This window comes from Musa acuminata, chromosome BXJ3-10 (assembly GCF_036884655.1).
Source record: "Musa acuminata AAA Group cultivar baxijiao chromosome BXJ3-10, Cavendish_Baxijiao_AAA, whole genome shotgun sequence".
Lineage (NCBI taxonomy): Eukaryota > Viridiplantae > Streptophyta > Magnoliopsida > Zingiberales > Musaceae > Musa > Musa acuminata.
Window position 1 is genome coordinate 26,485,367 of NC_088358.1, and position 13,061 is coordinate 26,498,427.

At 44.7% G+C, this 13,061-nt stretch overlaps 1 protein-coding gene across 1 annotated transcript; it reads left to right on the forward strand.

Annotated features, from left to right (window-relative positions):
* The first annotated feature begins 8,478 nt into the window (after positions 1–8,478).
* On the forward strand, positions 8,479–10,772 carry LOC135650940 (probable pectinesterase/pectinesterase inhibitor 34). The gene is made up of 2 exons (XM_065170661.1): positions 8,479–9,775; positions 9,867–10,772. The coding sequence occupies exons 1-2, from the start codon at positions 8,698–8,700 to the stop codon at positions 10,562–10,564; spliced, it is 1,776 nt and encodes a 591-aa protein (XP_065026733.1). The 5' UTR covers positions 8,479–8,697; the 3' UTR covers positions 10,565–10,772.
* Positions 10,773–13,061: the final 2,289 nt, after the last annotated feature.

Genomic DNA, 13,061 nt, shown 5'->3' on the forward strand with positions numbered 1-13,061 from the left:
TTTATTGACCTATTAATTAATATTTAAGTTAAAAATTAATAAGAATACATTTAGCTGACTTTTTATTTTTTCGCATTGCTACTGTCATTTTTGTTCTCATTAGGTTTCTAATTCTTCTTAAGCTTTGTCCGGACAAGATTATATCTATAAAGATTAAGATAACCTCAAATACTCTAATTTGAAAAAATAATAATAATAATAACAATAACAAATAATCAACATGGTAGTCGTACTTGGGAAGATACAAATGGTTTCAGCACCTCTTCAGTTCTTGTAGAATTCTATCAGCAAAGAGAGATCGCCATCATCGGACGACACAGTCGACGCGAAATTTATAATGTTCATCTCTCGTGGTTCAGATATCCACTCTTTGTATGATCACAACCCATAGCATAAGAAACCCTCGAGGATCAGATCCAACATGAGGTGATCCTATGAACGAGAACTGTTGATATGATTGTTGGGTTGATGGCCCATATTCAGCCCATGTGGGCTTTATCAGCCCACAGCTCACACCCCCTCTTAAACTAACCCTAATTAAGATTAGGGGGTGTGGTGGCTGCGTTTTAGAGGCAGATTAAAGCTATAAAAAGGCAGCAACGAGGCATATCTTTGTAGCGACGAGATTCCAAAGAGAAGAAGGAGAACAAGGCAGAAGAGGAAGAGAAAGAAAGGGAAGAAGACAAGGACAACGCAGAGAGACTGTTCACAATCATCTAGCAGTGTTCTTATCTCAGGTTAGATCAAATCTACAGTAGGCTCTTGCTGTGATTACTTGGGAGGTTTTAGATATTGTGGGCAGTAACGTGATCACTGTATCCCAGTTATTCTCTTGTGGTTGTTGCTTAGGTTTTGGGCAAGAGATTGAGATTTGTATATTCATTATTCTCATAGTGGATTATCTCTAGTTTGCCCCATGGTTTTTACCCTTCACATTGAAGGGGTTTTCCACGTATATCTTGGTGTTCTGTTTGATTGTGTTTCCATTTTATTCCGCTGCGTATTTTGGTCTTCTAGTATTTGTTCCTATACAAAGGTTATTCCTATTTATATCCCCATCAACTGGTATCAGAGCGGGGTTTTGGTGATTTAATTTTTGTATTTGAACATGGAGGCCAGTAATATTTCTCGCATGATTAGTTTGAATGGAAATAATTGAATGATATGGAAACCAAGAATGGAAGATCTCTTGTATTGCAAAGATTTGTATGGACCTTTGCAAGGGGATAGTGCAAAACCTACAACTATGATAGATGATGAGTGGAAGAGGTTAGATCGAAAAACAATTGGATTTATTAGACAGTGGCTTGATGATAGCGTATTTCACCATGTTTCTACTGAAATTTCTGCATATTCTCTTTGGAAAAAATTGGAAAGTCTCTATGAAAGAAAAACAACTGGCAACAAAGCTTTTTTGATCAGAAAACTTGTGAACCTAAAATATAGAGAGGGTGCTTCTATTGCTGAGCATTTGAATGAAATGCAGAGTATTACTAACCAGTTATCCTCTATGAGAATGTCTCTTGATGATGAGTTGCAGGCATTGTTACTTCTCAGTTCATTACCAGAAAGTTGGGAGACACTGGTGGTTTCCCTTAGTAATTCTGCGCCAGATGGTATTGTCACTATGAGTCAAGTAACAAGCAGTTTGTTGAATGAGGAGTTGAGAAGAAAGAGTTCGGCAACATCTCAGAATGATTCACAGGCACTTATCTCAGAGAACAGAGGAAGGTCAAAGTCTAGAAGCAGTTCACGTATGGATAGGAGCAAGTCAAGATCAAGAAAAGATATTGTTTGCTATAACTATGGTGAGAAAGGACATTACAAGAACCAATGTAAGCAACCTAAGAAGAACAAGAAAAAGGGAAAAGAAGTGGAGTCTACAGAGTCAAAGGATAATACTACAGCTACAGTGCAGGGTGGTGATTATTTGATTTTGTCTCCTTCTGATGATATTTTTTCTTGTGTGTGTCAGGATCTTGAGTGGGTGATTGACACAGGTGCTTCTTATCATGCTACACCACGGAGGGAGTTTTTTGCTACATACAGGTCTGGAAACTTTGGTGTTGTCAAGATGGGCAACTATGGCACAGCAGACATCATTGGCATGGGTGATATCCATTTAAAGACCAACCTTGGCTGTAAGTTGGTACTTAAGGATGTGAGGCATGTGGTTGACTTGAGGCTAAATTTAATTTCAGTTGGAAGACTAGATGATGAAGAGTATGAAAGCAGATTTCACAGAGGGCAATGGAAGCTCAGTAAGGGTTCTCTTGTTATAGCTAATGGAAAGAAATGTCATACTTTGTACAGGTTGCAGGCTAAAGCTTATGGTGAGCAGTTAAATGCTACAGAGAAAGACTTCAGTATGGAGTTGTGGCATAGGCGATTGGGACACATGAGCGAGAAGGGGCTGCAAGCTCTTTCCAAGAGAGAGGTATTACCAGATCTCAGAGGTATACATATGAACCCTTGTATTGATTGTTTGGCTGGTAAACAACATAGAGTTTCATTTGCTAGTGCTGCTTTGTCTAGAAAAATGCATGCCTTAGACCGTGTTTATACAGATGTATGTGGTCCTTTGAGGACAAAAACTCCTGGTGGATCTGTTGATGTTCTTGGTATAAGTGGTGCACTTTATTTTGTCACTTTTATAGATGATTTTTCCAGGAAAGTTTGGGCTTATGCTTTGAAGACCAAATATCAGGTTATTAATGTCTTCAAAGAGTTTCATGCCAGGGTTGAAAGGGAGACAGAAAGGAAATTGAAATGCATAAGATCAGATAATGGTGGTGAGTATATGGGATTGTTTAACGACTATTGCAGGTCGCATGGGATCCAACATGAGATGACAGTTCCTGGTACACCTCAGCATAATGCAATTGCAGAGAGGATGAACCGCACCATCATGGAAAAGATCAGATGTATGCTTTCACAGGCCAAGCTACCCAAAAGGTTTTGGGATGAGGCTTTGAGGACTGCAGTTGATGTGATCAACTTATCACCATGTACAGCCCTAGATGGTGATGTTGCAGAGCATGTATGGTCAGGGAAAGATGTTTCCTACAGGCATTTGAGAGTGTTTGGTTGTCGTGCATTTGCACATGTTCCAGATAATGAGAGGTCCAAGCTAGATGGTAAGTCTAAAGAATGTATTTTTCTTGGTTACTCACATGATCAGTTTGGTTACAGGCTTTGGGATCCAGAAAAGCAGAAGGTGTTCAGGAGTAGAGATGTGGTCTTCTTTGAGGATCAAACCTTTGAGGATTTGAAGAAGAAGGCACCAGCCAAGACTTCTGTAGAAGGATTAGCAGATTGTGACCCAGTTATTCCTCCAGTATATCAGGGTGATGGGGGAGATGTGCAGGAAAATAGTGTAGAGCCTGATATTGATTTACCTGCAGGACATGTTGAGCAAGAAGAAGTAGGAGAGCAAGTTCCCGCAGAACCTCAATTGAGAAGATCTTCTAGACAACGTCAACCTTCCAAAAGATACTCTACAGATGAGTATGTGATGCTTACTGATGCAGGTGAACCAGAGAGTTACCAGGAAGCAGTTGAGAGTGAGCAGAAAGAGAAGTGGTTAGTTGCTATGCAGAAAGAGATGGATGCTCTTCAGAAGAACCACACTTATGATTTGGTGCTGCTACCAAATGGAATGAAGGCCTTGAAGAACAAGTGGGTTTTTAGGTTGAAGACTCAAGAATATTGTTCTCAACCAAAGTACAAAGCTAGATCGGTTGTGAAAGGCTTTGGTCAAAAGAAAGGTATTGACTTTGAAGAGATATTTTCTCCTGTTGTTAAAATGTCTTCTATTCGTGTTGCTCTTGGTATTGCTGCTAGCCAGGACTTGGAGGTTGAGCAGTTAGATGTGAAGACAGCTTTCCTTCATGGTGATTTGGAGGAGGAAATTTATATGGAGCAATCAGAAGGCTTCAAAGTCAAAGGTAAAGATAATTTTGTCTGCAAGTTGAAGAAGAGCTTGTATGGGCTAAAGCAAGCTCCAAGACAGTGGTACAGAAAGTTTGATTCATTTATGACAGAAAATGGATACAAAAGAACGGCTTCAGATCATTGTGTGTACATCAAATGGTTTGGTGAGAATTTTATTATTCTCTTACTCTATGTTGATGACATACTTATTCTTGGAAAAGATATGTCTAAAATTGATAGGTTGAAGAAGGAACTGAGTGAGTCTTTTGCAATGAAGGACATGGGGCCAGCAAAGCAAATACTAGGTCACTTCAAGTTGTGCTCAGAACAGAGTCCGTCAAGTGATGAGGAGAAGGAGAAAATGCAAAAGGTTCCTTATGCTTCAGCAGTTGGAAGTTTAATGTATGCAATGGTATGTACGAGGCCAGACATCGCATATGCAGTGGGTGTTACTAGCAGATTTCTTGCAAATCCAGGCAAAGAGCACTGGGCAGCAGTGAAGTGGATTTTTAGATATCTCAGAGGGAGCTTTAAGGTTTGTTTAAGCTTTGGAGGTGGACCACCTGCGTTAACAGGGGGAGCTGTGTCATGGCAATCCAGGTTACAAAGGTGTATTGCTTTCTCCACCACAGAAGCAGAATATATTGCTGCTACAGAGGTATGCAAAGAAATGTTATGGATGAAAGAATTCTTACAAGAATTGGGGCTGAAACAGGAAAATTATGTGATGCATTGTGACAGCCAGAGTGTCATCCATTTGTGTAAGAACCCAATGTTTCATTCCAAGTCAAAGCATATAGATGTCAGATACCACTGGATTCGAAATGTATTTGAAGAGAAGCAGTTGCAGCTTCAGAAAATTCATACAGATGACAACGGAGTAGACATGTTGACGAAGACCTTAACAAAAGAAAGACATGAGATATGCCGACAGTTGGTCGGTATGGCTTCACATTGAGGAGTCATGGGACAGCCTCCCTTATGGGCTGAAGGGGGAGGTTGTTGGGCTGATGGCCCATATTCAGCCCATGTGGGCTTTATCAGCCCACAGCTCACACCCCCTCTTAAACTAACCCTAATTAAGATTAGGGGGGTGTGGTGGCTGCGTTTTAGAGGCAGATTAAAGCTATAAAAAGGCAGCAACGAGGCATATCTTTGTAGCGACGAGATTCCAAAGAGAAGAAGGAGAACAAGGCAGAAGAGGAAGAGAAAGAAAGGGAAGAAGACAAGGACAACGCAGAGAGACTGTTCACAATCATCTAGCAGTGTTCTCATCTCAGGTTAGATCAAATCTACAGTAGGCTCTTGCTGTGATTACTTGGGAGGTTTTAGATATTGTGGGCAGTAACGTGATCATTGTATCCCAGTTATTCTCTTGTGGTTGTTGCTTAGGTTTTGGGCAAGAGATTGAGATTTGTATATTCATTATTCTCATAGTGGATTATCTCTAGTTTGTCCCGTGGTTTTTACCCTTCACATTGAAGGGGTTTTCCACGTATATCTTGGTGTTCTGTTTGATTGTGTTTCCATTTTATTCCGCTGCGTATTTTGGTCTTCTAGTATTTGTTCCTATACAAAGGTTATTCCTGTTTATATCCCATCAACCTTTAGTAGTACTTCATGGCTCATCACCGTCATCATCTTCTTCTCGCCTGCTGCCGCCACCCGATACGCGTACAGGTTCAAGGGAAATGGGTAACCTAAAGAAGTGCTCCTCTCCCCTCTCATCGATCTTCCTCACCCATCTGCTTTTGCTGCGCGGCCTCCTCCGCCCTGATCCCTTGGCGCTCTTCCGCCGTTCCACGCCGCCTGCCGTCGTCCCCGTCCTTCCCACCTCCTCAATCTTCCCTATCATCGTCACTTCCATCCCTTCTCCTATCGGCCCCTCCTTCCCTCCCCGTAGGCGGTTAGCGACCGCCACCGAACTTGCAGCCCACCAAAGAGCAGTCGATGTGCTCGTGATACGGGTCGCCCACCTTGAACTCCACCGCGTCGTCCACGCCGAACTCCTCGACGACATCTTTAGTGGGAGCGAGCGACACCTCCTCCGGTATGATGCAGACGAGTCTGCCTCCGGTTTGTCGAGCTGCAGCGGCGAGGGCTCCCGTGGATTGGGATGCCTCCGGTGAGACTTCTACTATTAGCTTGGCACCCATGCCGGCCGCCAGGGCCGATACGAACTCGTCGCTCGCAGGTTCCGCTGATGGATGACCATCATTTCTTCTTCTTCTTCTTCTTCTTCTTCTTCTTCTTCCACTGTCCCGGGCAAGCTGGAAAAGGCAGAGAAAACTAGCGCATTTAGCTCGTTCATAGGTTGATTTAAATGCCTTTTATTTCCGATTCAGGCTCTTAACATGTCAGGTCAGACAAAAGACTACTTTTGATCGTCGTTAGGTTTGATTTCCCTACATTCTTGGCGAGTGATCAATGGATGCAGAAGACGTTTGATCCAAGAAGAAAAAGTTGTATCCAATAAGAAAGATAAAGGTAGATTGGTTTCCAAAGAGACTCACACGGTCGATTTGCTTGAAATTAATGCATAATATTTAAATATATTAATCGACAGGAGAAACAGAAGAAAGTGGAAAGATTACCGATTTGAGAGTGTCTAAGCAACCATCGACAGCGTTTTCTCGAGACCAAACCATTCTTTTCATCTGTTACCCGTTCTCGTTCTCCTCCACCGATTAATGTGATTCTCCCCAACACCGTTGTGTGTGTGATAGAACCAAAGAGTAAACAGAGAGAGAGAGAGAGAGGTGGGGATCGAAGAAGAAGCAGAGGAATTAATAGAAGGTGGGGAAGGTGGTGGCTATCGCTGTAGACTACGTGTTTTGGTCGTCATCGACGCTGGCTTTAGCGAGAGGTGAAGGCTATCATACAAAGCAAACCCATCCCGATCGGTGTTACACTTCAGCCGCGTCCGATTCCTCGGCGACTTCGGTCAAACGCTGCCTATTTCTAAGAAATATGTCCATATTTATCGTTGCAGAAAATTAAAAATAGTTATAAAATCTATCTCTTCAACGTCTGCATGGTGTTATGATTCAAGCTAAGAACTTTTAGGTTCTTACGATGATCTATCAAAGTCTTTACGCGCTAAGCTATCCGATAATTACGTCATCACTTTTAATTCATTATAATATATGTATATGTACTTATGTATAAAAAAAATTAAATTCTTGATTTTAATTCACTCTTAATTTGATATGGTAAAAATCCACCATCAAACTAATAATATATTTATTTAGTTTATGAAATTACAGATATACATATATCGATCTAACATTGGGATCCATTTTCACTGTGATAACGAAGACAAAAAAATAGAGTGAACAAATTTTGTGACGTGAGGAGGAAACGATCAACTCGAATGATATCAGCGTGACTGGTCCAGCCAGTCTGGCTGTCATCCATAATTCCGTGATGTTGATGTGTAAGCTTCAACTAAAAATAGCCATTAGTCCTTCGGTGATTCATCAGAGCACAATGCATGGGGCTACATAACAGTCAGCCTTGTCTGTCATCATCATCGTATATGGATTGCACTTCAGAGATGAAGCTTTTATCTTTCCAAGGTTGGCTGATGCTCACACTTCCTCTCGAATTATTTGTGCAAAGCCACCTTTTTGTGGACTTGGATGGAGTTTGATTGCCATTTATTACGGTCTGCTCCATGCCAGCCTGCTGCAGCTTGGATGTCTTCTGCTTGTGGTTCCCACTGCCTCTTCTCGACTTAAATTGTTTGTGTGAGAGAGATGCAAGTCTCAAACAACATATACTGATAACTGTGACCTCTTAGCTTTTACACATCTTTGATTTCATTATTCTTCGATCATTATTTATGATAAGTCATTATTTATCTTCAAAGATATAAATATATAGTTTTATGAGAAATTATTTGATCGTATGGATTCGTATGATTTTATCCTTTCGTACTCATGTCGATAGACGAGAGAAGAGGAGAAATGAGTACTCCATCCACAAGCATATACTCGACGTCACGTAGAGATTAGCCGAGGAGACATTGTCTGGCGTGGAGTAGTCCCGAAGCCAAGCGAAGAAATGTGTACACAAGTAAATGTACGCTTTGTGATTCCTTCATCTTTTGCTGTCGAGTCCGATGTATGGGCAGAAAATTAAAGGTGACGCCACCCACCCATTTGGTGCCATTTCATATGTGAAATCTAATTCGATTTATAATGTAAATGTTTGAGAATGTACATTGTACTATTGTAGTAGACACGTACACAGAAACAATGATACCTGCATTCACAAGCCACTGTGCGTGTGTTTTGGGCGTCGACAGAGCGTTCCGTTCATGTGCTCACTATAAATCCTCACATGTGGTGTCTCGTCTCTGCTCCTTTCACTTCCCGTGGGTGCCAGAAGATCCTGTAGATTGAGCCTCCATTGACTTGGATTACCTCTGACTTGGATGTTTATAGTCGTCCCTCACGATGCATTGCTGTTCTTCTGCCGTGGTAAAGCACTCCGAGTGAAAGATAAGGGAAACATTATTTAGCAGGGATTGATGGTACGTACAGATCCTGCAAAGCAAATGGGGTTCTTTGGCCCATGGAAACCTGACCACCCGGTTGAAGACAGCTAATGCTGCAGGAGGTGGACATCTCACCGGACTGCTGCTGCCTTCACCTCGCTCGGCTTTCCTTATAACCCTCGCTGACATCTTCTTCCCCTTTTGCGACTCTTTCTCATCTTTCACCTCAACTCCCTTCGCTTTCTCAACAGCAGCCTTATACGATGGGCTACGGCCGACTGGGATCGTCCGAGTCGATCCTCTCTGTTTCCGATCTGGAACCGAGTCGCGACGCGCCGAGCACGCGCAAGCGGGTGTTGCTTTGGCTCGCCTTCGTCGCTGTCCTCCTGCTCGCCGCTTCCGGCGTCTCGGTCGCGCTGTTCTTCCGCGGCCGGATCCCGTCGGTCTCGCCGGCGCGCCGCCGGGCCCCTAGCCAGGCCATCTCCAGGGCGTGCGGCCGGACTCGGTACCCCGCTCTGTGCGTGAGCTCGCTGCTCGACTTCCCCGGCGCGCTCGAGGCGGCCGGGGAACGCGACCTCGTGCACGTCTCGGTCAACATGACGCTCCATCGTGTCGGAGCTGCCATCCACGGCGCCTCCGCCATCGCCGGCGCCGCCATGGACACTCTGGCCCGTTCCGCATACGACGACTGTATGGAGCTGCTCGACCACTCCCTCGACCTGCTGTCCAACTCGCTCCTCGTCGTGTCCCCGTCCTCGCAGGCCCGGGTCAAGGCCGTCTCCAGCGAGGACGTGCTCACCTGGCTCAGCGGCGCGCTCACGAACCAGGACACGTGCAATGAAGGTCTGCAACCGGTCAAAGACATCTACGTCAAGAAGCACATGGCGAACCAGCTGAAGGACCTCACCGAGCTTGTCAGCAACTGCCTGGCCATCTTCTCCGGCGTGAGCCGTAACGAGGACTTCACCGGCATTCCCATCCACAACAAGAAGAGGAAGCTCCTGAACGCCATCGACGTCGACGATGGATTTCCGGCATGGGTGGCGAAGAAGGACCGGCGGCTGCTTCAGGTACCGGCGGCGGACATTCAGGCAGACATGGTCGTGTCCAAGGACGGAAATGGCACCTACACGTCCATCGTGGACGCCGTGAAGGCCGCGCCGGAGTACAGCAGCCGCCGCATCATCATCTACATCAAGGCCGGCCGGTACTACGAGAACATCAAAGTCGGAAGAAAGAAGACGAACCTCATGTTCATCGGCGACGGCAAAAACCAAACTATCATAGCCGGATCGCGAAGCGTCTACGACAACTTCACCACCTTCCATACCGCCACCTTCGGTATGTGTCACTTCACAGTGAATTCCCATCATTGAATTCAACCGAATCGAAGGAAGGAGAATAAATTGGTTGACTCTGTAATGATTGGCAGCGGCGACGGGGACGGGGTTTATAATGAGGGACATCACGATACAGAACTGGGCAGGGCCGGAGAAGCACCAGGCGGTGGCGCTCCGCGTGGGGGCCGACCACGCGGTGGTCTACCGCTGCAACGTCATCGGCTACCAGGACACTCTGTACGTGCACTCGCAGCGGCAGTTCTTCCGGGAATGCGACATCTACGGCACCGTCGACTTCATCTTCGGCAACGCGGCGGTGGTGCTACAGAACTGCAGCCTGTGGGCACGGAAGCCGATGGACATGCAGAAGAACACCATCACGGCGCAGAACCGCAAGGACCCCAACCAGAACACCGGAATCTCCATCCACGCGTGCCGGGTGGTGGCGGCGGCAGACCTGGAGCCGGTGAAGGCCAGCTATTCCACCTACCTGGGCCGGCCGTGGAAGCTGTACTCCAGGGTGGTGTACATGATGTCGTACATGGAGGATCACATCCACCAAGCGGGGTGGCTGGAGTGGAACGCCACCTTCGCCCTGGACACGCTCTACTACGGGGAGTACATGAATTACGGGCCGGGGGGTGCGGTGGGGAAGCGGGTGACATGGCCAGGGTACCGGGTGATCACGCTGCCGGAGGAGGCGAGCAAGTTCACGGTGGCTCAGTTCATCTACGGCTCCTCATGGCTGCCTTCAACTGGAGTGGCCTTCTTGTCTGGCTTATCCGTGTAAATGGCCACTCATCCCATCCCATCCCATCCCTTCCTTCTTCTAAATGTTATCATTGCCTTTGTTCTATATGTGACCTCTTTGTTTGTGTACGATATAGGTTTATTTTGCCTTTTTTATTTTCTTTTTAAGATGTTTTTATTGGAATTCTTCAGAAAGAGAATAATTGCAATCTGCTGAACTTCGATTGATAACTACGCACTGTTCAATCTGTTGACTTTTCTCTGCAACATCCTCATGGTCTCATCTATATCTCAAATGGAGTGGAGATGGATATCTTAAAGCCTTCTTTTCCTTGGAATAAGAGTTGTTTTGGCCTTTTCGTACGTGGATTCAAGTGCAGTTTTTGGGAATGGATAAAGACAACATAAGCATGATGAGTATAAGAATCTAAGGATGTCCTTCCAATAAGTAAAATACTGCAATGTTTCTGGCGCCATGTTAACACCATCTTCATATAGAATACAAGGATTATTACGTGCTTGGTTATCTTCCCACCTGCTGCTATCATGGACACCAACAGATGACTCTAATGGAGGTCAGTGCTGTGTCCAGAAGATATCTATGAACAAGCAAAGTCTTCTGGGACACTGATGTGGCCCACAATTTCCAAAACTGTGTGTGACCTGTTGTTGATTACTATGGACAACAAAAATGGTGACAAGAGCCACAAGAACAGTTGTATCAGTCTGCAGTACTCTGCCCACCCCACGCCTTCACTCACAGGGAGGATGAAAGGAATCCGACGCAGGCCCCCATTGAAAAGCCGAAGGCTAAAAGGTGGAGGAATACTTGATTGGAAGAGAGGGGAAATTTCCTGACTCCTGAGGACTCACGTGGTGCTGCCATTGTTTTGTTTCCAGTGGCTGCTCTCTTCTCCTCCTCCTGATGCTTTTTCTCTGTATTGGTGGGGACTTCGTGTGGCGGTGTCGGTGGGAAGAAACAATGCACCCCCGTGCAACTAAAACCATGGATGGGGGAAGACGGTGGCGAGAGCAGTGAAATGTGTCAGGAGGTGAGGGGTTAGAATTTAATGGGTGAACGGTGGGCAGTAATGGTGACACCAAGCTGAGCTGCTTGTAGGGATATTGATGAGCCATCAGCATGAATATAATTATTATGCTATAATGATTCCCCACTCAATTGGGGATAGTATATATTTATTATGCTTGTAGGGGTTGGAATTTTATATTTTATATAAAATATATGCATAATATTGTGTGTAAATTATCACTTTATATTTGTGGTAACCATACATTCCAAGATATTTTATATTGGGTGATTTTCGTGAAGTTTTTCTCTAATATATTTTTTGATATATAATATCTTCTATTTTTTATAATTATATAAATATTATTGAGAGTATAGACGATAATAATATTGGAAGCAAACGATAAACAAAGAAGGATGAATGAAGTCTCGGGATGGCAATAGGAGATGAGGGCAATACACGACAAAAGATAAGCGAGAATAGGGATAAAGTCGATGGATGAGGAAGGACGGATAAGACCCCACGATGAGAGTATGAGATGAAGACGACGAACTTTATATGCATAGAGACGATAGAGCCTCATGATCCTCGTGATGAGACTAAGGTGATGAGAGCATTTACGTACATAAAATAAGAGTCACTATTATTGTTGGTGTAAACAACTTTAAGTCGTGGTCTCGGGGCCGACGCGGCTTGGTTCGGGTCTGAATGATGGGGGATCTTCCTGGGACGACCCTTGGGACTGCAGAAGACCGATTGCGATGGTCCGATCGCGAAGGGGTCACCGTTTCCTCCGAGAAGGGGCTCCTCGCTTGGGCGTCTAGCGGGAGGCCTCCGTTTTCGCACCTACACACAGGTCGGGTCGGGAGAGCTTGACCTGACCCCTCCGATGATCAAGTCAGTGAATAGTCGTAAGGGGTTTTTTCTGTCATCTTCTCTCATCCCTCACTTTCTCGGAGCGCGAGGGTTTTTATAGTGAAGGTTATCGTTGCCTGATGTGCCCGCTCGTAGGGAGCAGGATCATACTCCTGGTAACGTCTGACATCGACGTTGGCGTGACGTGATGTGAAGGATCGAGCCTGAGCAGGATGTGAGCAGGATGTTAATGTGCCTCGGTCGACGTTCCGATTCGTGTTGACCAAGTGCTGTCAGATCGATAGAAAAAGATTATGATCATATTTTGAGAAAAAGAAGGAAAATAATTTGAGAAAAAGAAGGAAATTATGATCAACCCGAGTCTTATCGCTATTATTACCCTCATCAATTATAATCATATTTTGAGAAAAAGAAGGAAAATAATTTCAGAAAAATCACCCTTTTATGTATGCAAATTAACAATATTATGCACTTATTGACTCAACAAATAAACTCAAAAGATGACGGCCGAGCTCTCTTATTTAGCATCTAAAAGGAGAACAAAAAATTGGAACAGAGTGGAAAATGATGTGGTGAGGTACTAATTAGCGGACATATTGAGCCCGTGAAATAGAGAGCAACTGCTTACTGCTT